Genomic DNA, 20,190 nt, shown 5'->3' with positions numbered 1-20,190 from the left:
AAGGGGAGGCAAGGAAGGAAAAAGAGCAAAAACCAAGGCGAGAAAAAAATAGAAATAAAAGGAAAACAGAAAAGGAGACTTTGCCCACGGCAATGCGCATGCGCAGTTTTCTGCGGCGCGCTATCACGGCTGATTTGCGCGTGCGCATTAAGATTTTCCGTACGATATCATGGCGGCCCTCTCACGCGCGGTTCCCTTTTCCGTACGATATCATGGCCGCCCTCATTACGCAGTTACGTTTGCCGTACAGCGTCATGGCGGCTATGCGCATACGCAATGAGGTTTCCGTAGAGCGCATGCGCAGTAACATTTCCGTACGGTGTCATGGCCGCCCGCACACGCGCAGCTCCCGTTACCTACCGGACCATAGCCGCTCTACGCATGCGCACTGTCCCCACGCAGCCCTGACGTCATCACGCAGGGCCCCTTGCCGGCCGGGCCTTCCCTGCGGAGGAGGCGGCGGAGCCCCGGGACGGGCCCGGGAAAAAGCGGGAAAAAAACGGGAAAAAAGCGGGAAAAACGGGATAAAATCGGGATAACCGGGAGCGCCGGGAGCCGCGGGAACAGCGCAGCGCCCGCGCCGCCGCAGCCATGGTGTTCTACTTCACCTCCAACGGTGAGAGAGGGAATTCCCGGGGATTCCCGGGGAATTCCCGCCCGGCTCCCCTTTTCCCGCCAAATCCCGCTTCAATTCCCGCCCTTCTCCAGAATTCCCGCCCTTTCCCCGCATCCCCTCTGGAATCTCCGCAATTCCCGGCGTTCCTGCTTTGCCCGGGGTTTTCCCTCGGGATTTTTCCCGCGAGTTCCGCAATTCCCGCGGGAAAACAAATCCCGGGAATGTTCCCGCCAGCAACTCCCGGCAAAAAGCGGGAATGGCTCCCCAGAATCCGGGAGTTCTCCCGGAATTCCCAATTTTCCAGGATTTTCCCAGGGGCCGTTTTTTGTCAGATTTTTCCCGGATTTTTCCTGACTTTTCCAGGTTTTTTCCAGGATTTTTCCAGGTTTTTTTTCCCCCACGTTGTTCCTGGGTTTTTCCAAGGTATTTTCCAGATTTTTACAGGATTTCTTTCCAATATTTTTGCAGGATTTTTCCCCAGATTTTTTCTGGAATTTTCCCGGATTTTCCCAGGATTTTTCCTTGATTTTTTTCTTGGATTTTCCCCACATTTTTCCCGCATTTTTCCCGCATTTCCCCTCCCAACCCTGGACTATTTTCCATTCCCGCTTTCCCGTGAAGATTTTCTGGGATTTTCGGGAATTTTATGACGCAAATATTCCAGAAGAAACACCGGAGTGGGGAGAAAGTTTGGAATTTTCAGAGAAATCTGGGAATTTTGGGAGGAATTTGGGAATTTTGAGAATTCGTGGTAATTCCCGAATTTGGGAATTCCCCAATTTCCCTGGAAAAGCCCCGGGAGGGAATTTGGGCTCCCAAAAAACCCAGGAAAAAAATTCCCTCGATCCCCCGGGAGGCAAAAGGGGCAATTCCAGGAATTCCCAGATTTTGGGGGCTTTTTCCAAGGTTTTCCACGGATCCTTTCCCAGATTTTCCCCATTTTTCCATGAATCCATTCCCAGCTTTCCACGGATCCATTCCCAGTTTTCCATTGCTCCATTCCCACATTTTCCCCGGTGTCCCATGGATCCATTCCTGGTTTTTCCTGGGTTTCCCATGGATCCATTCCCGATTTTAACAGATCCATTCCCAGTTTTCCCTGGATCCGTTCTCAGTTTTCCCTGGATTCATTCCCAGATTTCCCCCGGTTTTCCCTGGATCCATTCCCCGGTTATTCCCAGTTTTCCCTGGATCCATTCCCAGTTTTCCATGGATTTCCCTGGCTCATTACCATTTTTAGTGGATCCATTCCCATTTTTCCCTGGCTCATTCCCGTTTTCCCCGGCTCATTCCCGTTTCCAACGGCTCCGTTCCCAGTTTTCCATGGATTTCCCTGGCTCATTCCCGTTTTTAACGGCTCTGTTCCCATTTTTAACAGATCCATTCCCATTTTCCCCCGCTCATTCCCGTTTTTCCCGTGGCTCATTCCCGTTTTCCCGGCTCATTCCCATTTTTCCGTTCCTCATTCCTGTTTTCCCCTGCATCCATTCCCGTTTTTCCCCGGCTCATTCCCGTTTCCAACGGCTCCATTCCCAGTTTTCCATGGATTTCCCTGGCTCATTCCCGTATTTAACAGATCCTTTCCCATTTTTCCCTGGCTCATTCCCATTTTTCCGTGGCTCATTCCCGTTTTTCTCGGCTCCATTCCTGTTTTCCCCGGCTCATTCTCATTTTTAACGGATCCGTTCCCGTTTTTAACGGCTCATTCCTGTTTCTAACGGATCAGTTCCCAGTTTTCCATGGATTTCCCTGGCTCATTCCCGTTTTTAACGGATCCTTTCCCATTTTTTAACGGATCCGTTCCCGTTTTCCCCAGCTCATTCCTGTTTCTAACGGATCGGTTCCCAGTTTTCCATGGATTTCCCTGGCCCATTCCCGTTTTCCCCGGCTTATTCCCGTTTTCCCGTGCCTCATTCCCGTTTTCCCGTGGCTCATTCCCATTTTCCCCGGCTCATTCCCGTTTCTAACGGCTCATTCCCATTTTTCTGTGGCTCATTCCCGTTTTCCCCGGCTCATTCCCATTTTTCCGTGCCTCATTCCCATTTTCCCCTGGATCCATTCCCATTTTTCCGTGGCTCATTCCAATTTTCCCTGGCTCATTCCCGTTTTTCCCCGGCTCATTCCCGTTTCCAACGGCTCCGTTCCCAGTTTTCCATGGATTTCCCTGGCTCATTCCCGTATTTAACGGATCCTTTCCCATTTTTCTGTGCCTCATTCCCGTTTTCCCCGGCTCCATTCCCGTTTTTCCGTGGCTCATTCCCATTTTTCCCGGCCCATTCCCGTTTCCCCGGCTTATTCCCGTTTTCCCCGGCTCATTCCCATTTTTCTGTGGCTCATTCCCGTTTTCCCCGGCTCCATTCCCGTTTTTCCGTGGCTCATTCCCGTTTTCCCCGGCTCCATTCCCATTTTTCCGTGGCTCATTCCCATTTTTCCCGGCCCATTCCCGTTTTTCCCGTGGCTCATTCCCGTTTTTCCGGCCCGTTCCCGTTTTCCCGCAGCGGCGGCGGCGGTGTACACCATCTACATGGGCAAGGACAAGTACGAGAGTGAGCGACCGCCCGGAACTCCGGGATTTCCTTGGGAATTCTGGGGAACTTGGGAATCATTTCGGGAATTTCAGGAATTCTTGGGGTTTTTTTTTAAATTTTGTGGGGAAATTCGGGGATTTCTCGGGAAATTCTTGGAGAATTTTGGGAGTTTTGGGAATAATTTGGGAGATTTTTTTTTTTTTTGGGAATTTCCAGGTTTGGGGTTTCTTTTTTTGGGAATTCCTGGAGTTACTTTGGGAATTTCGGGGATCGCTTCCAGAATTTTGGGGGATTTTTTTGCGGGAAATTGGGGCGGGAATTTTGGGGTTTGGGGTGAAAATCCCAGGATTTGGGGCAGGAATTCTGGGATTTTTGGGCTGGATTTGGGGCTGGAATCCGGGATTTTGGGGGGGAAATCTGGGATTTGGGGCAGGAATCTGGGAATTGGGGCAGGAATTCTGGGATTTGGGATGGGAGCTGCGTGCTTTGGGGCAGGAATTCCAGGATTTGGGATGGGAGCCGCGGGCTTTGGGGTGGGATTTGGGGTGGGAATTCTGGGCTTTGGGGCAGGAATTCCGGGATTTGGGGTGGAACTCTGGGATTTGGGGCAGGAATTCTGGGATTTGGGGTGGGAGCCGCGTGCTTTGGGGCTGGATTTGGGGCAGGAATCTGGGATTGGGGGTGGGAATTCCGGGATTCAGGGCTGGATTTGCGTGTTCTGGGGCTGGGATTTGGGGCAGGAATCCGGGATTCAGGGCTGGATTTGGGGTTGGAATTCTGGGATTCGGGGCGGGCATTGCGTGCTCTGGGGCTGGGTTTGGGGCGGGAATCCGGGATTCGGGGCGGGAATTCCGGGATTTGGGGCGGGAGCCGCGTGCTCTGGGGCTGGGTTTGGGGCTGGAATTCCGGGATTTGGGGTGGAGCTGTGTGCTTTGGGGCTGGATTTGGGGCGGGAATTCCGGGCTTTGGGGCAGGAATCCAGGATTTGGGGCGGGAATTCCGGGATTCGGGGCGGGCGCTGCGTGCTTTGGGGCTGGGTTTGGGGCAGGAATCCGGGATTCAGGGCTGGATTTGGGGCTGGAATTCCAGGATTTGGGGCAGGAATCCGGGATTTGGGGCTGGAATTCCGGGATTCGGGGCGGGAGCCGCATGCTCTGGGGCTGGATTTGGGGTTGGAATTCCAGGATCCGGGGCGGGAGCCACGTGCTTTGGGGCTGGATTTGGGGCAGGAATCTGGGATTTGGGGTGGGAATTCCGGGATTGGGGGCGGGAATTCCGGGATTGGGGGCGGGAATTCCGGGATTCGGGGCGGGCGCTGCGTGCTTTGGGGCTGGGTTTGGGGCAGGAATTCCGGGATTTGGGGCAGGAATCCGGGATTTGGGGTTGGAATTCCAGGATTCGGGGCGGGAGCCGCGTGCTTTGGGGCTGGATTTGGGGCAGGAATCCGGGATTTGGGGCTGGAATTCCGGGATTCGGGGCGGGAGCCGCGTGCTCTGGGGCTGGGTTTGGGGCGGGAATTCTGGGATTGGGGGCGGGAATTCTGGGATTGGGGGCGGGAATTCCGGGATTGGGGGCGGGAATTCCGGGATTCGGGGCAGGCGCTGCGTGCTTTGGGGCTGGGTTTGGGGCAGGAATCCGGGATTCAGGGCTGGATTTGGGGCTGGAATTCCGGGATTTGGGGCAGGAATCCGGGATTTGGGGTTGGAATTCCGGGATTTGGGGCTGGAATTCCGGGATTGGGGGCGGGCATTGCGTGCTCTGGGGCTGGGTTTGGGGCGGGAATTCCGGGATTGGGGGCGGGAATTCCGGGATTGGGGTTGGAATTCCGGGATTGGGGGCGGGAGCCGCTGCCCGTGGGCGCTGCCTCCCGCAGACGAGGACCTGATCAAGTACGGCTGGCCCGAGGACGTCTGGTGAGCGCCGGAACGCCGCGGGAGCCGGGATTGGGAATGGGATCCCGCATTCCCATGGGGCCCGTCGGGATCCCGATGATTCCCCTGATCCCGTTTGGGTCCCGTTTGTCCCTCTGGATCCCGTTGGATTATCCCTGGGCCCTGGATTCCCCTGGATCCCATTTGGATCCTGGATCCCGGATTCCCCCAGATCCCGTTTGTTCTCTGGGTCCTCTTTGGATCCCGTTGGTTTCCCCTGATCCCGTTTGGATCCCTGGTTCTGTTTGGAGCCCGTTTGGATCCCGTTTATTCCCCTGATCCCACTGGATTCCCCTGATCCCGCTTGGATCCCGTTTGTTCCCATGGATCCCGTTGGATTCCCCCAATCCCGTTTGGATCCTGGATCCCGTTTGTTGCCCTGATCCCATTGGATTCTCCTGGATCCCATTTGGCTCTCGTTTGTTTACCGGAATCCCGTTGGATCCCGTTGGATCCCCCTGGATCCCGTTTGTCCCTGTGGATCCCAGATTCCCTCGGATCCCGTTTGTTCTCTGGATCTCATTTGGATCCCATTGGATTCCCTTGATCCCGTTGGTTTCCCCCGATCCCGTTTGGATCCCGTTCGTTCCCGTGGATCCCGTTGGATTCCCCTGATCCCGTTTGGATCCCATTTGTCCCTCTGGATCCCGTTGGATTATCCCTGGCTCCTGGATTCCCCTGGATCCCGTTTGGATCCTGGAACCCGTTGGATTCCCCTGATCCCGTTTGGATCCCATCTGGATCCTGAATCCCGTTTGTTCCCATGGATCCCAGATTCCCCCAGATCCCGTTTGTTCTCTGGGTCCTCTTTGGATCCCGTTGGTTCCCCTGATCCCGTTTGGATCCCGTTGGATCTCCCAGGATCCCGCATTCCCCTGGATCCCATTTGGATCCCATTTTTCCCTGGAATTCCCAGGACTCCCCGCTCAGCATTCCCAGGTTGGAATTCCCAGAATTCTGGTGCTGGCTCTGGCTCAGAATTCCCGGAATTCCTGAATTTCCCAGCTCAGCAATCCCAGAATTCCCAGAATTCCTGGCACCGCATTCCCAGAATTCTCAAATTCCCAGAATTCCCAAAATTCCCTACTCAGCATTCCCAGAATTCCCGGAATTCCCAGCACAGCATTCCCGGGTTGGAATTCCCAGAATTCTGGGGCTGACTCTGAGTTGGAATTCCCAGAGTTCCCAGTTCAGCATTCCCAAAATTCCTGGAATTCCCGGCTCAGCATTCGCAGATTTCCCAGAGTTCCCGGATTTCCCAGCTCAGCATTCCCAGAATTCCCGGAATTCCTGGCTCAGCATTCCTGGATTTCCCAGAGTTCCCAGCTCAGTATTCCCAGAATTCCCAAAATTCCCAGCTCAGCATTCCCAGATTTCCCAGAATTCCCGGATTTCCCGGCTGAGCATTCCCAGAATTCCCAGAATTCCTGGCTCAGCATTCCCAGAATTCTGGGGCTGGCTCTGAGTCGGAATTCCTGGAGTTCCCAGCTCAGAATTCCCGGAATTCCCGGCTGAGCATTCCCAGAATTCCCAGAACTCCCAGATTTTCCAGCTCAGCATTCCCAGAATTCCCGGCATTCCCGGCTTTCCCGCAGGTTCCACGTGGACAAGCTCTCCTCGGCTCACGTCTACCTGAGGCTGCACCAGGTACTGCCGGCAAATCCCGGGAAAAACTCGGGAAAATCTTGGGAAAAATTTGGGAAAAACTCAGGAAAAATTTGGGGAAAATCCGCGAGAAATTTGGGAAAATTTTGGGAAAAAAACGCACTGGGAGTAACACCAAGAAAGCCAGGATGTGCCCTGGGAAACCTCGGGAAAAACTCGGGAAGAAACTCAAGGAAATCGGGAAAAATCTTGGGAAAAATTTGGGAGAATCTTGGGGAAAAGGCGGGGGGGGGGAAATTCCAGGAAAAACCTGGGGAAAATCTTGGGGAAAATCTCAGAAAAACCTCGGGAAAAGCAGCAGGAAAATGGGAAAAACCTTGGGAAAATCGGGATATTGCCTGGGAAACCTCGGGAAAAACTTGAGAAGAAACTTAAGAAAATCGGGAAAAATCTTGGGAAAAATCTGGGAGAATCTTGGGGAAAATTCCAGGAAAAGCCTCGGGAAAATATCGGGAGAAACTCTGGAAAACCTGGGGAAAAACAGGAGGCGAGAATTGGGAAAAACTTGGGAAAAAACTCCGAAAAATCGGGAAAAGCCTTGGGAAAATCGGGATATTCCCTGGGAAACCTTGGGAAAAAGCTGGGAAGAAACCCAAGAAAATCGGGAAAAACCCTCAGGAAAAATTTGGGAAAAACTCGGGAGAATCTTGGGAAAAATTCCAGGAAAAACCTTGGGAAAATCCTTGGGGAAAATCTTGGGAAAAACTCAGGGAAAATGGGGAAAAATCTCAGGAAAATCAGGGGAAAAAAGTGGGAAAAATCTCAGGAAAAACCTCGGGAAAACTTCGGGAAAATCGGGATATTCCCTGGAAAACCTCGGGAAAAATGGGAAAAACCTTGGGAAAAGTGGGATATTCTCTGGAAATTGTGGGAAAAATCGGGATATTCCTTGGGAAAAACCCTGGAAAATCAGGAAAAACCTTGGGAAAGTTGGAAAAAACCTTGGGAAAATCAGAATATCACTGGGAAACCTTGGGAAAATTGGGATATTCTCTGGAAATCGTGGGGAAATCGGGAAAACCCTTGGGAAAATTGGGATGTTCCTGGGAAACCTCAGGAAAATTGGAAGAAATTTTGGGAAAATCGGGATATTCCTTGGAAAACCTTGGGAAAATCAGAATAGCCCTGGGAAATCTTTGGAAAAACCTTGGGAAAATTGGGATATTCCTTGGGAAAACACGGGAAAAGTGGGATATCCCTTGGAAAAGTGGGAAAACCTTGGGAAAATTGGGATAGTCTCTGGAAAACCTCAGGAAAAGTGGGAAAAACCTTGGGAAAATTAGAATATCACTGGGAAATCTTGGGAAAAACCTTGGGAAAATGGGGATATTCCTTGGAAAACCATGGGAAAATGAGGATATCCCTGGGAAACCTCATGAAAAGTGGGAAAACCTTGGGAAAAATTGGGATATTCCAGGAAAACCTTGAGAAAACCTTGGGGAAATCAGGACATTCCCAGAAAAACTTGGGAAAAACCTTGGGAATATCGGGATATTCCTTTAGAAAGTTGGGATATCTCTGTGAAATTTTGGGAAAAACCTTGGGGAAATGGGGATATTCCTGGAAGACTTTAGGAAAACCTTGGGAAGATTGGGATGTTCTCTGGAAATTGTGGGGAAAATCGGGAAAACCCTTGGGAAAAACCCCGGGAAATCAGAAAAAACCTTGGGAAAATTGGGATGTTCCAGGAAAACCTTGGGAAAAATGGGATATCCCCTGGGAAACCTCAGGAAAATTGGGCGAAATTTTGGGAAAATTGGGATATTCCTTGGAAAACCTTGGGAAAATCGGGACATTCCTTGGGAAAAACCCTGGAAAGTCAGGAAGAACCTTGGGAAAATCGGGATATCCCTGGGAAACCTCGGGAAAAACCTTGGGAAGAGTGGGATGTTCCTGGGAAACCTCGGGGAAAATTGGGAAAACCTTGGGAAGATTGGGATATTCCTTGGGAAATCGTGGGGAAATCGGGAAAACCCTTGGGAAAAACCCCAGAAAATCAGGAAAAACCTTGGGAAAATCAGAAGATCACTGGGGAATCTTGGGAAAAACCTTTGGAAAATTGGGATATTCCTTGGGAAATCGTGAGGAAATCAGGAAAACCCTTGGAAAAATCGGGAAAAACCTTGGGAAAAACCCCGGGAAATCGGGAAAAACCTTGGGAAAAACCCCGGGAAATCGGGAAAAACCTTGGGAAGATTGGGATAGTCTCTGGAAGACCTCGGGAAAAGTGGAAAAAACCTTGGGAAAATCAGAATATCACTGGGAAACCTCGGGAAAAACCTTGGGAAAATCGGGATATCCCCTGGAAAACCCGGGGAATCGTCGGGAAGAGGGGAAATCCTGCGGGCTGGGTTGGGAATTTGGGAATTCTTGGGGGCTGCGGCAGGGCCAGACCATGGACGACATCCCCAAGGAGGTGCTGAGCGACTGCGCCCACCTGGTCAAGGCCAACAGCATCCAAGGTACCCGACCCCCCTTCTCCCCCTTTCCCTTCTTTTCCCCCTTTTCCCCCTTTCCCCGTTCCTCCCGCATTTTCCTTTCCATCTTTTTTCCCATTTTTCCCACATTTTTCCCCCATTTTTCCCCCATTTTCTCCCACTTTTCCCCCATTTTTCCCCATTTTTCCCCATTTTTTCTCCCATTTTTCTCCAATTTTTCTCCCATTTTCCCCCCCTTTTTCCCCCTTTTTCCCCCTTTTTCCCCCTTTTTTCCCGTTTTTCCCCCGTTTTTTCCCCATTTTTCCTCATTTTTCCCCCTATTTTCCCCACTTTTCCCCCACTTTTCCCCATTTCCCCCCCATTTTTTCCCTTCTTTTCCCCCTTTTCCCCTTTTCCCGTTCCTCCCGCATTTTCCTTTCCTTCTTTTTTCCCATTTTCCCCACCTTTTTCTGAATTTTCCCCCATTTATCTCCCATTTTCCCCCGTTTTTCTCCCGTTTTCCCCCCATTTCCCCACACTTTTCTCCCAATTTTTCCCTGTTTCCCTCATTTTTCCCCACTTTTTTCCATTCTCCCCTCTTTTTTCCCGACTTTTCCCCCATTTTCCCCCCATTTTCCCCCATTTTTTCCTCATTTTTTCCTCATTTTTCCCCATTTTTCCCCATTTTTTCCCCATTTTTTCCCCATTTTCCCCCCATTTTCCCCCCATTTCCCCCATTTTTCCCCATTTTCCCCCCATTTTTCCTCATTTTTCCCCGTTTCCCTCATTTTTCCCCACTTTTTCCCGTTCTCCCCACTTTTTTCCTGTTCTTCCCACATTTTCTGTAACGTTTCCCCAATTATTTCCCCATTCTTTCCCCTCTTTTCCCCATGTTTTTCCCACTTCTTTCCCCTTTTCCCACTTTTTCCCCATTTTCTCCCATTTCCCCCCCATTTTCTCACTTTATTTCCATTTTCCCCCATGTTTACCCCGTTTTTGCCCGTTTTTGCCTGTATTTAGGCTGTCAGCTCAGCTCGGTGTCGGTGCTGTACCCTGTTTTACCCATTTTAACCCATTTTAACCATTTTTTTCCCATTTTTGCCCATTTTCACCCCATTCCAGGCTGTAAGCTCAGCTCGGTGTCGGTGGTGTACCCTGGTTTACCCATTTTTGCCCATTTTATCCCGTTTTTGCCTGTTTTTTCCCGTTTTCGCCCCGTTTCAGGGTGTAAATTGGCCTCGGTGTCGGTGGTGTACCCTGTTTTACCCATTTTATCCCGTTTTTGCCTGTTTTTGCCCGTTTTTCCCCCATTTCAGGGTGTAAACTGGCCTCGGTGTCGGTGGTGTACCCTGGTTTTGCCCGTTTTAACCCATTTTAACCTGTTTTTGCCCATTTTTTCCCATTTTTCCCCCATTTCAGGCTGTAAATTGGCCTCAGTGTCAGTGGTGTGCCCTGTTTTATCCATTTTAACCCTTTTTTGCCCATTTTTGCCCGTTTTTCCCCCATTTCCAGGCTGTAAACTGGCCTCGGTGTCGGTGGTGTGCCCTGTTTTACCCGTTTTTTCCCGTTTTTGCCCATTTTTGCCCGTTTTCACCCCGTTTCAGGCTGTAAGCTGGCCTCAGTGTCAGTGGTGTGCCCTGTTTTACCCTGTTTTACCCGTTTTTGCCCATTTTTTCCCATTTTCACCCATTTTAGGGTGTAAGCTGGCCTCGGTATCAGTGGTGTGCCCTGTTTTACCCGTTTTAACCCGTTTTTGCCCATTTTAACCCGTTTTTGCCCGTTTTCACCCCGTTTCAGGCTGTAAGCTGGCCTCGGTGTCGGTGGTGTGCCCTGTTTTACCCGTTTTAACCCGTTTTTGCCCATTTTAACCCGTTTTTTCCCGTTTTTCCCCCGTTTTAGGGTGTAAACTGGCCTCGGTGTCGGTGGTGTACACGCCCTGGAGCAACCTGCGCAAGACGCCCGACATGGACGTGGGGCAGATCGGCTTCCACCGCAGCAAGGACGTGAGTGGGAATCGGGAATGGGATTGGGAATGGGATTGGGAATGGGATCGGATCGGCTTCCACCGCAGCAAGGACGTGAGTGGGAATCGGGAATAAACCTGGGAATGTGGGAATGTGGGAATGTGGGATTGGGAATGGGATCGGCTTCCACCGCAGCAAGGACGTGAGTGGGATAAACCCAGGAATGTGGGATTGGAATGGGAATGTGGGATTGGGAATGGGAATGGGATCGGCTTCCACCGCAGCAAGGACGTGAGTGGGAATCGGGAATAAACCTGGGAATTTGGGAATCAATCTGGGAATCTGGGAATGTGAGAATGGGATCGGATCGGCTTCCACCGCAGCAAGGACGTGAGTGGGAATCGGGAATAAACCCGGGAATTTGGGAATGTGGGAATGGGATTGGGAATGGGATCGGAGCGGCTTCCACCGCAGCAAGGATGTGAGTGAGATAAACCCGGGAATGTGGGATTGGAATGGGAATGTGGGATTGGGAATGGGATCGGCTTCCACCGCAGCAAGGACGTGAGTGAGAATCGGGAATGTGGGAATAAACCCGGGAATGTGGGACTGGGAATGGGATCGGAGCGGCTTCCACCGCAGCAAGGACGTGAGTGACGGGCAGGAATAAAAAATCTGGGAATGTGGGAATGGGAATGGGATTGGGAGTGGGATTGGATCGGCTTCCACCGCAGCAAGGACGTGAGTGAGAGACGGGAGAAATCCGGGAATAAACCCAGGAATTTTGGAATTTGGGAATTTGGGATTGGGAATGGGATCGGGTCGGCTTCCACCACAGCAAGGACGTGAGTGAGATACGGGAATCCGGGAATGTGGGAATGGGATTGGGAATGGGATCAGATCAGCTTCCACCGCAGCAAGGACGTGAGTGAGGGGCACGGGAATCTGGGAATAAACCTGGGAATATGGGAATGGGATTGGGAATGGGATCGGATCGGCTTCCACCGCAGCAAGGACGTGAGTGAGGGGCACGGGAATGTGGGAATGAATCCGGGAATCTGGGAATTTGGGAATGGGAATGGGATCAGATCGGCTTCCACCACAGCAAGGATGGGAGTGACACGGGGGAATAAAAAATCTGGGAATTTGGGAATCAATATGGGAATGAGTCTGGGAATTTGGGAATGAATCTGGGAATGTGGGAATGGGGAATGGGAACAATGGGAATGTGGGAACGGGAACAATTGGAATGGGAATGGGAACAATGGGAATTGGGAATGGGAGCCTCAGGAATGCAGGAATGGGAACACCGGGAGCATTCCCCATTCCCGGTTTTCCCGCAATTCCCAACACAAACCAGGGACGTTTTTCCCATTGGGACATTCCCCATTCCCGGTTTTCCCGCAATTCCCACTGTCGCCAGCAGAGAGCAGCACCGGGATGCACCTCCCGTTGGGAGCAGCCCCATTCCCGGTTTAATTCCCAGTTTAACTCCCGGTTTAATTCCCGGTTTAACTCCCGGTTTAATTCCCAGTTTAACTCCCGGTTTAACTCCTGGTTTAATTCGCGTTTCCCGGGTGCGCTCCGTGATGGCAGAGCAGCGCACTCCCAATTCCCAGTTTAATCCCAGTTTAACTCCTGGTTCTCCCAGTTTAATTCCTGGTTTAATTCCCGGTTCAGTCCCGGTTTAAGCCGGGTTTATCCCGGTGTCCCAGGTGTGCTTGGTGATGGTGGAGCGGCGCGCGGCGGAGCAGCGCACTCCCGTTAATCCTGGTTTAATCCCAGTTTAACCCCAGTTTAATTCCCAGTTTAGTCCTGGTTTAGTCCCGGTTCAGTCCCGGTTTAAGCCGGGTTTATCCCGGTTTATCCCCAGGTGCGCTCGGTGACGGTGGAGCGGCGCGCGGCGGAGCAGCGCACTCCCAATTCCCAGTTTAATTCCCAGTTTAACCCCGGCTTAACCCTGGTTTCAGCCCAGTTTCAGCTCTGTTTAGTCCCAGTTTAAGCGCGGTTTAAGCCGGGTTTATCCCGGTTTATGCCCAGGTGCGCTCAGTGACGGTGGAGCGCCGCGCGGCGGAGCAGCGCACTCCCAATTCCCAGTTTAATTCCTGTTTCTCCCAGTATAATTCCCAGTTTAGTTCCCGGTTTAGTTCCCGGTTCAGTCCCGGTTCAGTCCCGGTTTAAGCCGGGTTTATCCCGGTGTCCCAGGTGCGCTCGGTGACGGTGGAGCGTCGCGCGGCGGAGCAGCGCACTCCCAATTCCCAGTTTAACCCCAGTTTAATTCCCAGTTTAATTCCCTGTTTAGTCCCAGTTTAAGCCCGGTTTAAGCCGGGTTTATCCCGTTCCAGGTGCGCTCGGTGACGGTGGAGCGTCGCGCGGCGGAGCAGCTGCGGCGGCTGGAGCGGACGCGCGTGGAGCGCTTCCCGGACCTGGCGGCGGAGCGGGAATGCCGGGACCGCGAGGAGCGCGGGCGGCGCCGGCTGGAGCTGCAGGAGCAGCGCCGGCAGCAGCGCGAGGAGCAGCGCCGGAAGCGGGAGATGGACGAGCTCCGGTGGGAATGAGGGCCGGGAATGAGTGCTGGGAATGCCGGGAATGTTTGGTGGGAATGTCGGGAATGTCTGGTGGGAATGTTTGGTGGTGGCGCCGGCTGGAGCTGCAGGAGCAGCGCCGGCAGCAGCGCGAGGAGCAGCGCCGGAAAAAGGAGATGGACGAGCTGCGGTGGGAATGCCTGCCGGGAATGCTGGGAATGCCGGGAATGAGTGCTGGGAATGTTTGGTGGGAATGTCGGGAATGCTTGGTGGGAATGTCGGGAATATTTGGTGGCAGCGCCGGCTGGAGCTGCAGGAGCAGCGCGAGGAGATGCGCCGCAAGGAAATGGAAGAGCTCTGGTGGGAGTGCCGGGAATGCCGGGAATGTCTGGTGGGAATGAGTGGTGGGAATGTTGGGAATGTTTGGTGGGAATGTCGGGAATGTCTGGTGGGAATGTTTGGTGGTGGCGCCGGCTGGAGCTGCAGGAGCAGCGCCGGCAGCAGCGCGAGGAGCAGCGCCGGAAGCGGGAGATGGACGAGCTCCGGTGGGAATGCCGGCCGGGAATGTCTGCTGGGAATGCTGGGAATGCCGGGAATGAGTGCCGGGAATACCGGGAATGCTTGGTGGGAATGTCGGGAATGTTTGGTGGCGGCGCCGGCTGGAGCTGCAGGAGCAGCGCGAGGAGATGCGCCGCGAGAGGGAGATGGAGGAGCTCTGGTGGGAATGCCTGCCGGGAATGTCTGCCGGGAATGCCGGGAATGAGTGCTGGGAATGCCGGGAATGAGTGCTGGGAATGTTTGGTGGCGGCGCCGGCTGGAGCTGCAGGAGCAGCGCGAGGAGCAGCGCCGGAAGCGGGAGATGGAGGAGCTACGGTGGGAATGAGTGCCGGGAATGTCTGCCGGGAATGCCGGGAATGAGTGCTGGGAATGCTGGGAATGAGTGCTGGGAATGCCGGGAATGAGTGTTGGGAATGTTGGGAATGTTTGGTGGTGGCGCCGGCTGGAGCTGCAGGAGCAGCGCCGCCAGCAGCGCGAGGAGCAGTGCCGGAAAAAGCAGATGGAGGAGCTCCGGTGGGAATGAGGGCCGGGAATGCTGGGAATGCCGGGAATGTCTGGTGGGAATGCCAGGAATGTTTGGTGGGAATGTTTGGTGCTGGCGCCGGCTGGAGCTGCAGGAGCAGCGCGAGGAGCAGCGCCGGAAGCGGGAGATGGAGGAGCTCCGGTGGGAATGAGGGCCGGGAATGAGTGCCGGGAATGCCGGGAATGAGTGCTGGGAATGTTCGGAACGTTTGGCGAGAATGTGTTGGTGGGAATGCTTGACGGAAATGCCAGGAATGTCTGGTGGGAATGTTGGGAATGTTTGGCGGGGAAGTTTGCTGAGAATTCCGGGAATGTTTGGCAGGAACGTTGGGAACGTCTGGTGGGAACGTTTGGCGGGAATGCCGGGAATGTTTGGCAGGAATGTGGAGAACGTTTGGCGGGAATGCCGGGAATGTTTGGCAGGAATGTGGAGAATGTTTGGCGGGAATGCCGGGAATGTTTGGTGGGAATTCCCTGAATGTTTTGTGGGAATGTTGGCAGTGTCTGGTGGGAATTCTGGGAATGCTTGGGGGGAATTCTGGGAATGTTTGGTGGGAATTCTGGGAATGTTTGGTGGCGGCGCCGGCTGGAGCTGCAGGAGCAGCGCGAGGAGCAGCGCCGGAAACGGGAGATGGAGGAGCTCCAGTGGGAATGAGTGCCGGGAATGAGTGCTGGGAAGGCCGGGAATGTCTGCCGGGAATGAGTGGTGGGAATGAGTGCCAGGAATACCGGGAATGAGTGGTGGGAATGTTCAGAACATTTGGCGAGAATGTGTTGGTGGGAATGCTTGACGGAAATGCCAGGAATGTCTGGTGGGAATGTTGGGAATGTCTGGTGGGAACGTCTGGTGGGAATGTTGGGAATGTTTGGCGGGGAAGTTTGCTGAGAATTCCGGGAATGTTTGGCAGGAACGTTGGGAACACCTGGTGGGAACGTTTGGCGGGAATGCCGGGAATGTTTGGCAGGAATGTGGAGAATGTTTGGCGGGAATGCCGGGAATGTTTGGTGGGAACGTTGGGAATGTCTGGTGGGAATGTTTAGCGGGAATGTTGGGAATGTCTGGCGGAAATGTGGAGAATGTTTGGTGGGAATGTTTGGTAGGAACATTGGGAATGTGTGGTGGGAATGTTTGGTGGGAATTCCCTGAATGTTTTGTGGGAATGTTTGGTGGGAATTCCCTGAATGTTTTGTGGGAATGTTGGCAGTGTCTGGTAGGAATGTTTGGTGGGAATTCTGGGAACGTCTGGTGGGAATGTTGGGAATGTTTGGCGGGGAAGTTTGCTGAGAATTCTGGGAATGTTTGGCAGGAACGTTGGGAACGTCTGGTGGGAATGTTTGGCGGGAATGTTTCACGGGAATGTCTGGTGGGAATTCCCTGAATGTTTCGTGGGAACGTTGGCAGTGTTTGGTAGGAACGTTTGGTAGGAACATTGGGAATGCTTGGTGGGAATGTCAGGAATGCTTGTTGGGAATGTTTGTTTGGAATTCCAGGAATGTTTGTTGGGAGTGTTTAATGGGAATGTCGGGAACGCCTGGTGTGAATTCTGGGAACGTCTGGTGGGAACATTGGGAATGTCTGATGGGAATGTTGGCAATGTCTGGCGGGAATGTTGGGAATATTTGCTGGGAATGTCTGGTGGGAGTTCTGGGAATGTTTGGTGGGAATTCCGGGAATGTTTGTTGGAAATGTTGGGAATGTTGGGGATTCCAGGAATGTTTGCTGGGAATGCTGGGAATGTCTGGTGGGAACATTGGGAATGTTTGGTGGAATGTTTGCTGGGAATTCCGGCAATGTTTGGTGGGAACGTTGGGAATGTTTGTTGGGAATGCCGGGATCGGAGCTCCTGGGGGTTTTCCAAGGAGAATCCCGGCTTTGGTCAGGGAGTGGGGACTGGGAGGGCTGGAATTGCCCCTGGAACTGCCCCAGTGTCCTCTGGAATTCCCTCTGGAATTCCCTCCGTTGCCTCTGGAATTGCTCCTGGAATTCCCTCTGGAACTTTTCCTGGAATTGCCCCTGGAATTCCCTTTGGGATTGTCCTGGATTTGCCCTGGAATTCCCTCTGGAATCGCCCCTGGCGATTCCGGAGCTTTCCCAGGATTCCTGCTGCTCCCCCCTGGGATTCCGGATCCCGGATAACCGGGAATGAGGGGCCGGGATGTGCCGGGAATTCCTCCCGAGGGATTTGGAAATCTGGGATTTGGGATTCCCAGGATTCCCTCGGGAGCTTCCCCGAGCTCCGCAAAAACCGGGATTGAAGGAAATCTGGGAATTTCCTGGGATCCAGGCTGGGAAAGCCGGGATTGGGATCCCAAAGCTGGGAATTCCCAGCTGGGAGATCCCGGAGGAAAACCTCGGGAAGGAGGAATTGCGGGATAACCGGCGCGGGGCGGAATTCCAGAGGGAGAATCCTGGGGAATTCCGGGGTCCGCCCCGGGTTTCCAGTGGGGATTGCCCCGGAATTCCGGGATAATTGTGGGAATTCTCCCTGCAGGAGCTACTCGTCCCTGATGAAGGCGGAGAACATGTCCTCCAACCAGGTGAGGAACGCCGGGAACTCCTCGGGAATAACGGGAAAAACGGGGATAACGGGAGTGATGGGAATGGGATTGGGAATAACGGGATTGATGGGAACAGTGGGAGTGATGGGAATGATGGGAATCCCCGGAGCTCCAGACCCCGAAGTGTCCCATGGCAATTCCCAGATTCCCAATTCCCACATTCCCAAATTCCCCCATTCCCAAATTTCCCCGTTCCCAAATCCCACGTGCCCAATTCCTACGTTCCCATTCCCAAATTCCCAGTCCCCACAATTCATTCCCCAAATCCCACATTCCCAAATTCCCAATTCTCATTCCCGCATTCCCAATTCCCAGTTCCCATTCCCAATGCAACATTCCCAAATCCCAGTTCCCCGTTCTCAAATCCCCAATTCCCAAATCCCAAATTCCCAAATCCCAAAATCCCAATTCCCCCATTCCCAAAATTCCAAATTCCCAATTCCCAAATCCCAAATTCCCAAATCCCAAATTCCCATTCCCCCACTCCCAATTTCCCAATTCCCACATTCGCAATCGTCCATTCCCAAATTCCCATTCCCATGTTCCCAAATTCCCAAATTCCCAAATCCCCCATTCCCGATCCCCCAATCCCCATTCCCAGAATCCCAAATCTCACATTCCCAATTCCCAAATCCCAATTCCCAGTTCTCAAGTTCCCATTCCCACATTCCCAAATTCCCAAATCCCAAATTCCCAAATCCCCATTCCCAGAATCCCAAATCCCGAATTCCCAAATTCCCAAATCCCGAATTCCCAATCTCACATTCCCAATCCTTCATTCCCAAATCCCGATTCCCAGTTCCCAGTTCTCAAATTCCCAAATCCCAAATTCCCATTCTCACATTCCCACATTCCCAAATCCCAAATTCCCAAATCCCAAAATCCCAAATCCCACACTCCCCATTCCCACATTCCCAAATTCTCAAATCCCACATTCCCAATCCTCCATTCCCATTCCCAAAATCCCAAATTCCAAAATCCCAAATCCCACACTCCCAATTCCCAAATCCCAAATTTCCAATTCCCTCATTCCCAAAATCCCAAATCCCACATTCCCAATTTTCTATTGCCAAATGCCAATTCCCAGTTCTCAAATTCCCAAATCCCAAAATCCCAAATCCCACACTCCCAATTCCCAAAATCCCCATTCCCAAAATCCCGAATCCCCCATTCCCAAATTCCCAAAATCCCAGTTCCCACATTCCCAATTCCCCCATTCCCAAAATCCCAAATCCCAGTCCCCGATTCCCCAGATCCCAAATTCCCATTCCCCCATTCCCAGTCCTCCATTCCCATTCCCAAATTCCCAATTCCCGGTTCTCAAATTCCCGAAATCCCAAATCCCCAGTCTCACATTCCCAATCCCAATTCCCCTAATCCCCCATTCCCAAATCCCAAAATGCCAAATCCCCCATTCCCAAATTCCCAAAATCCCACATTCCCAGTTCCCAATTCCCAATTTCCACATTCCCAATCCTCCATTCCCAAATCCCAATTCCCAGTTCCCAGTTTTCAAATTCCCAATTCCCAAATTCCCAAATCCCACATTCCCAAATTCCCTTTCCCGCGTTCCCAAATCCCCAAATCCAATTCCCAATTCTCAAATTTCCAATCCCCAAATCCCCATTCCCAAAATCCCAAATCCCGCATTCCCAGTTCCCAAATCCCAATTTCCCAATTCCCATATTCCCAATTCCCCCAAATCCCAATTCCCAGTTCCCCCATTCCCAAATCCCAGATTCCCATTCTCACATTCCCAAATTCCCAAATCCCACATTCCCAACCCTCCATTCCCGTTTCCAAATTCCCAAATCCCAAAATCCCCATTCCCGAAATCCCAAATCCCCCATTCCCAAATCCCAAAATCCCAAATTCCCAATCTCACATTCTAAATCCTCTATTCCCAATTCCCCCATTCCCAAATTCCCGAATCCGCCATTCCGAGATTCCCAATTCCCCCATTCCCAAATTCCCAAAATCCCAATTCCCACATTCCCAAAATCCCAAATTCCCAATCTCACATTCCAAATCCTCCGTTCCCAATTCCCCCCATTCCCAAATCCCCAAGTTCCCGAATCCGCCATTCCCAGATTCCCAATTCCCCCATTCCCAAATCCCCAAGTTCCCGAATCCACCATTCCCCCATTCCCGAATCCGCCATTCCCAGATTCCCAATTCCCCCATTCCCAAATTCCCAAATTCCCGGATCCGCCATTCCCAGATTCCCAAATCCCAAATTCCCAAGTTCCCGGATCCGCCATTCCCGATTCCCGTTGTCCCCGCAGGACGGGAACGACTCGGACGATTTCATGTGAGGATCCCGCTCGGGAATTCCCAGGAAAAGGAACTCGGGGAGCCCGGGAACGCTCCCGGCCCCTCTGCCGGACTTTGGGGGGAATTCCCGGGAATGTCGGAGCCAACAAAGCCTGGCATCGTCCGGGGCCGCCTCTGGAATTCTTCCCCCGGGAATTCGGGAACAGGGAGGGGGTGGGGTTTGGGATTTCTGGGATTTTCCGTCGGGATCGCGCGGAATTCCCGATGGGCCCTGGGGAGCTGCCGGGAGAGGGGGGGATCGGGGAAAAAACTGGGAAAGTGGGGGGGAAAAGTGGGAAAAACCAGGGAAGGACCGGGAAAAATGGGGGAAAACTGGGGGAAACTGGGAAAAAAAAAAACAGGAAAAAGGGGGAAAAAAAAGAGGGAAAAGTGGGAAGAAAAAAAGAGGAAATATGGGAAAAAAAATCAGGGAAAAGTGGGAAAAAAACCAGGAAAGAGTGGGAAAAAAACCAGGAAAAAGTGGGAAGAAAAAACAGGGAAAAGGGGGGAAAAAATCAGGGAAAAGTGGGAAAAAAACCAGGAAAAAGTGGGAAGAAAAAGGAGGAAAAAGTGGGAAGAAAAAATAAGGAAA

The 20,190-nt window shown here is 52.4% G+C and overlaps 1 protein-coding gene across 2 annotated transcripts; it reads left to right on the top strand.

Annotated features, from left to right (window-relative positions):
- Nucleotides 1-405: 405 nt before the first annotated feature.
- Nucleotides 406-19,726, top strand: CCDC25 (coiled-coil domain containing 25). 2 transcript variants are annotated; one of them, XM_038132098.1, is made up of 9 exons: nt 407-616; nt 3,115-3,162; nt 5,018-5,057; nt 6,671-6,722; nt 9,127-9,202; nt 11,057-11,160; nt 13,467-13,669; nt 17,219-17,264; nt 19,571-19,726. In XM_038132098.1, the coding sequence occupies exons 1-9, from the start codon at nt 592-594 to the stop codon at nt 19,598-19,600; spliced, it is 624 nt and encodes a 207-aa protein (XP_037988026.1). In that variant the 5' UTR covers nt 407-591; the 3' UTR covers nt 19,601-19,726. The 2 variants fall into 2 exon arrangements, with proteins under 2 accessions (XP_037988027.1, XP_037988026.1); XM_038132099.1 differs by lacking the exon at nt 5,018-5,057 and having other exon boundaries at nt 406-616.
- Nucleotides 19,727-20,190: the final 464 nt, after the last annotated feature.

Source organism: Motacilla alba, chromosome 3, assembly GCF_015832195.1.
Source record: "Motacilla alba alba isolate MOTALB_02 chromosome 3, Motacilla_alba_V1.0_pri, whole genome shotgun sequence".
NCBI classification, from domain to species: Eukaryota; Metazoa; Chordata; class Aves; order Passeriformes; family Motacillidae; genus Motacilla; species Motacilla alba.
Note: the sequence above shows the minus strand (reverse complement) of the source record. Positions and strands in the feature narration are given on the sequence as shown.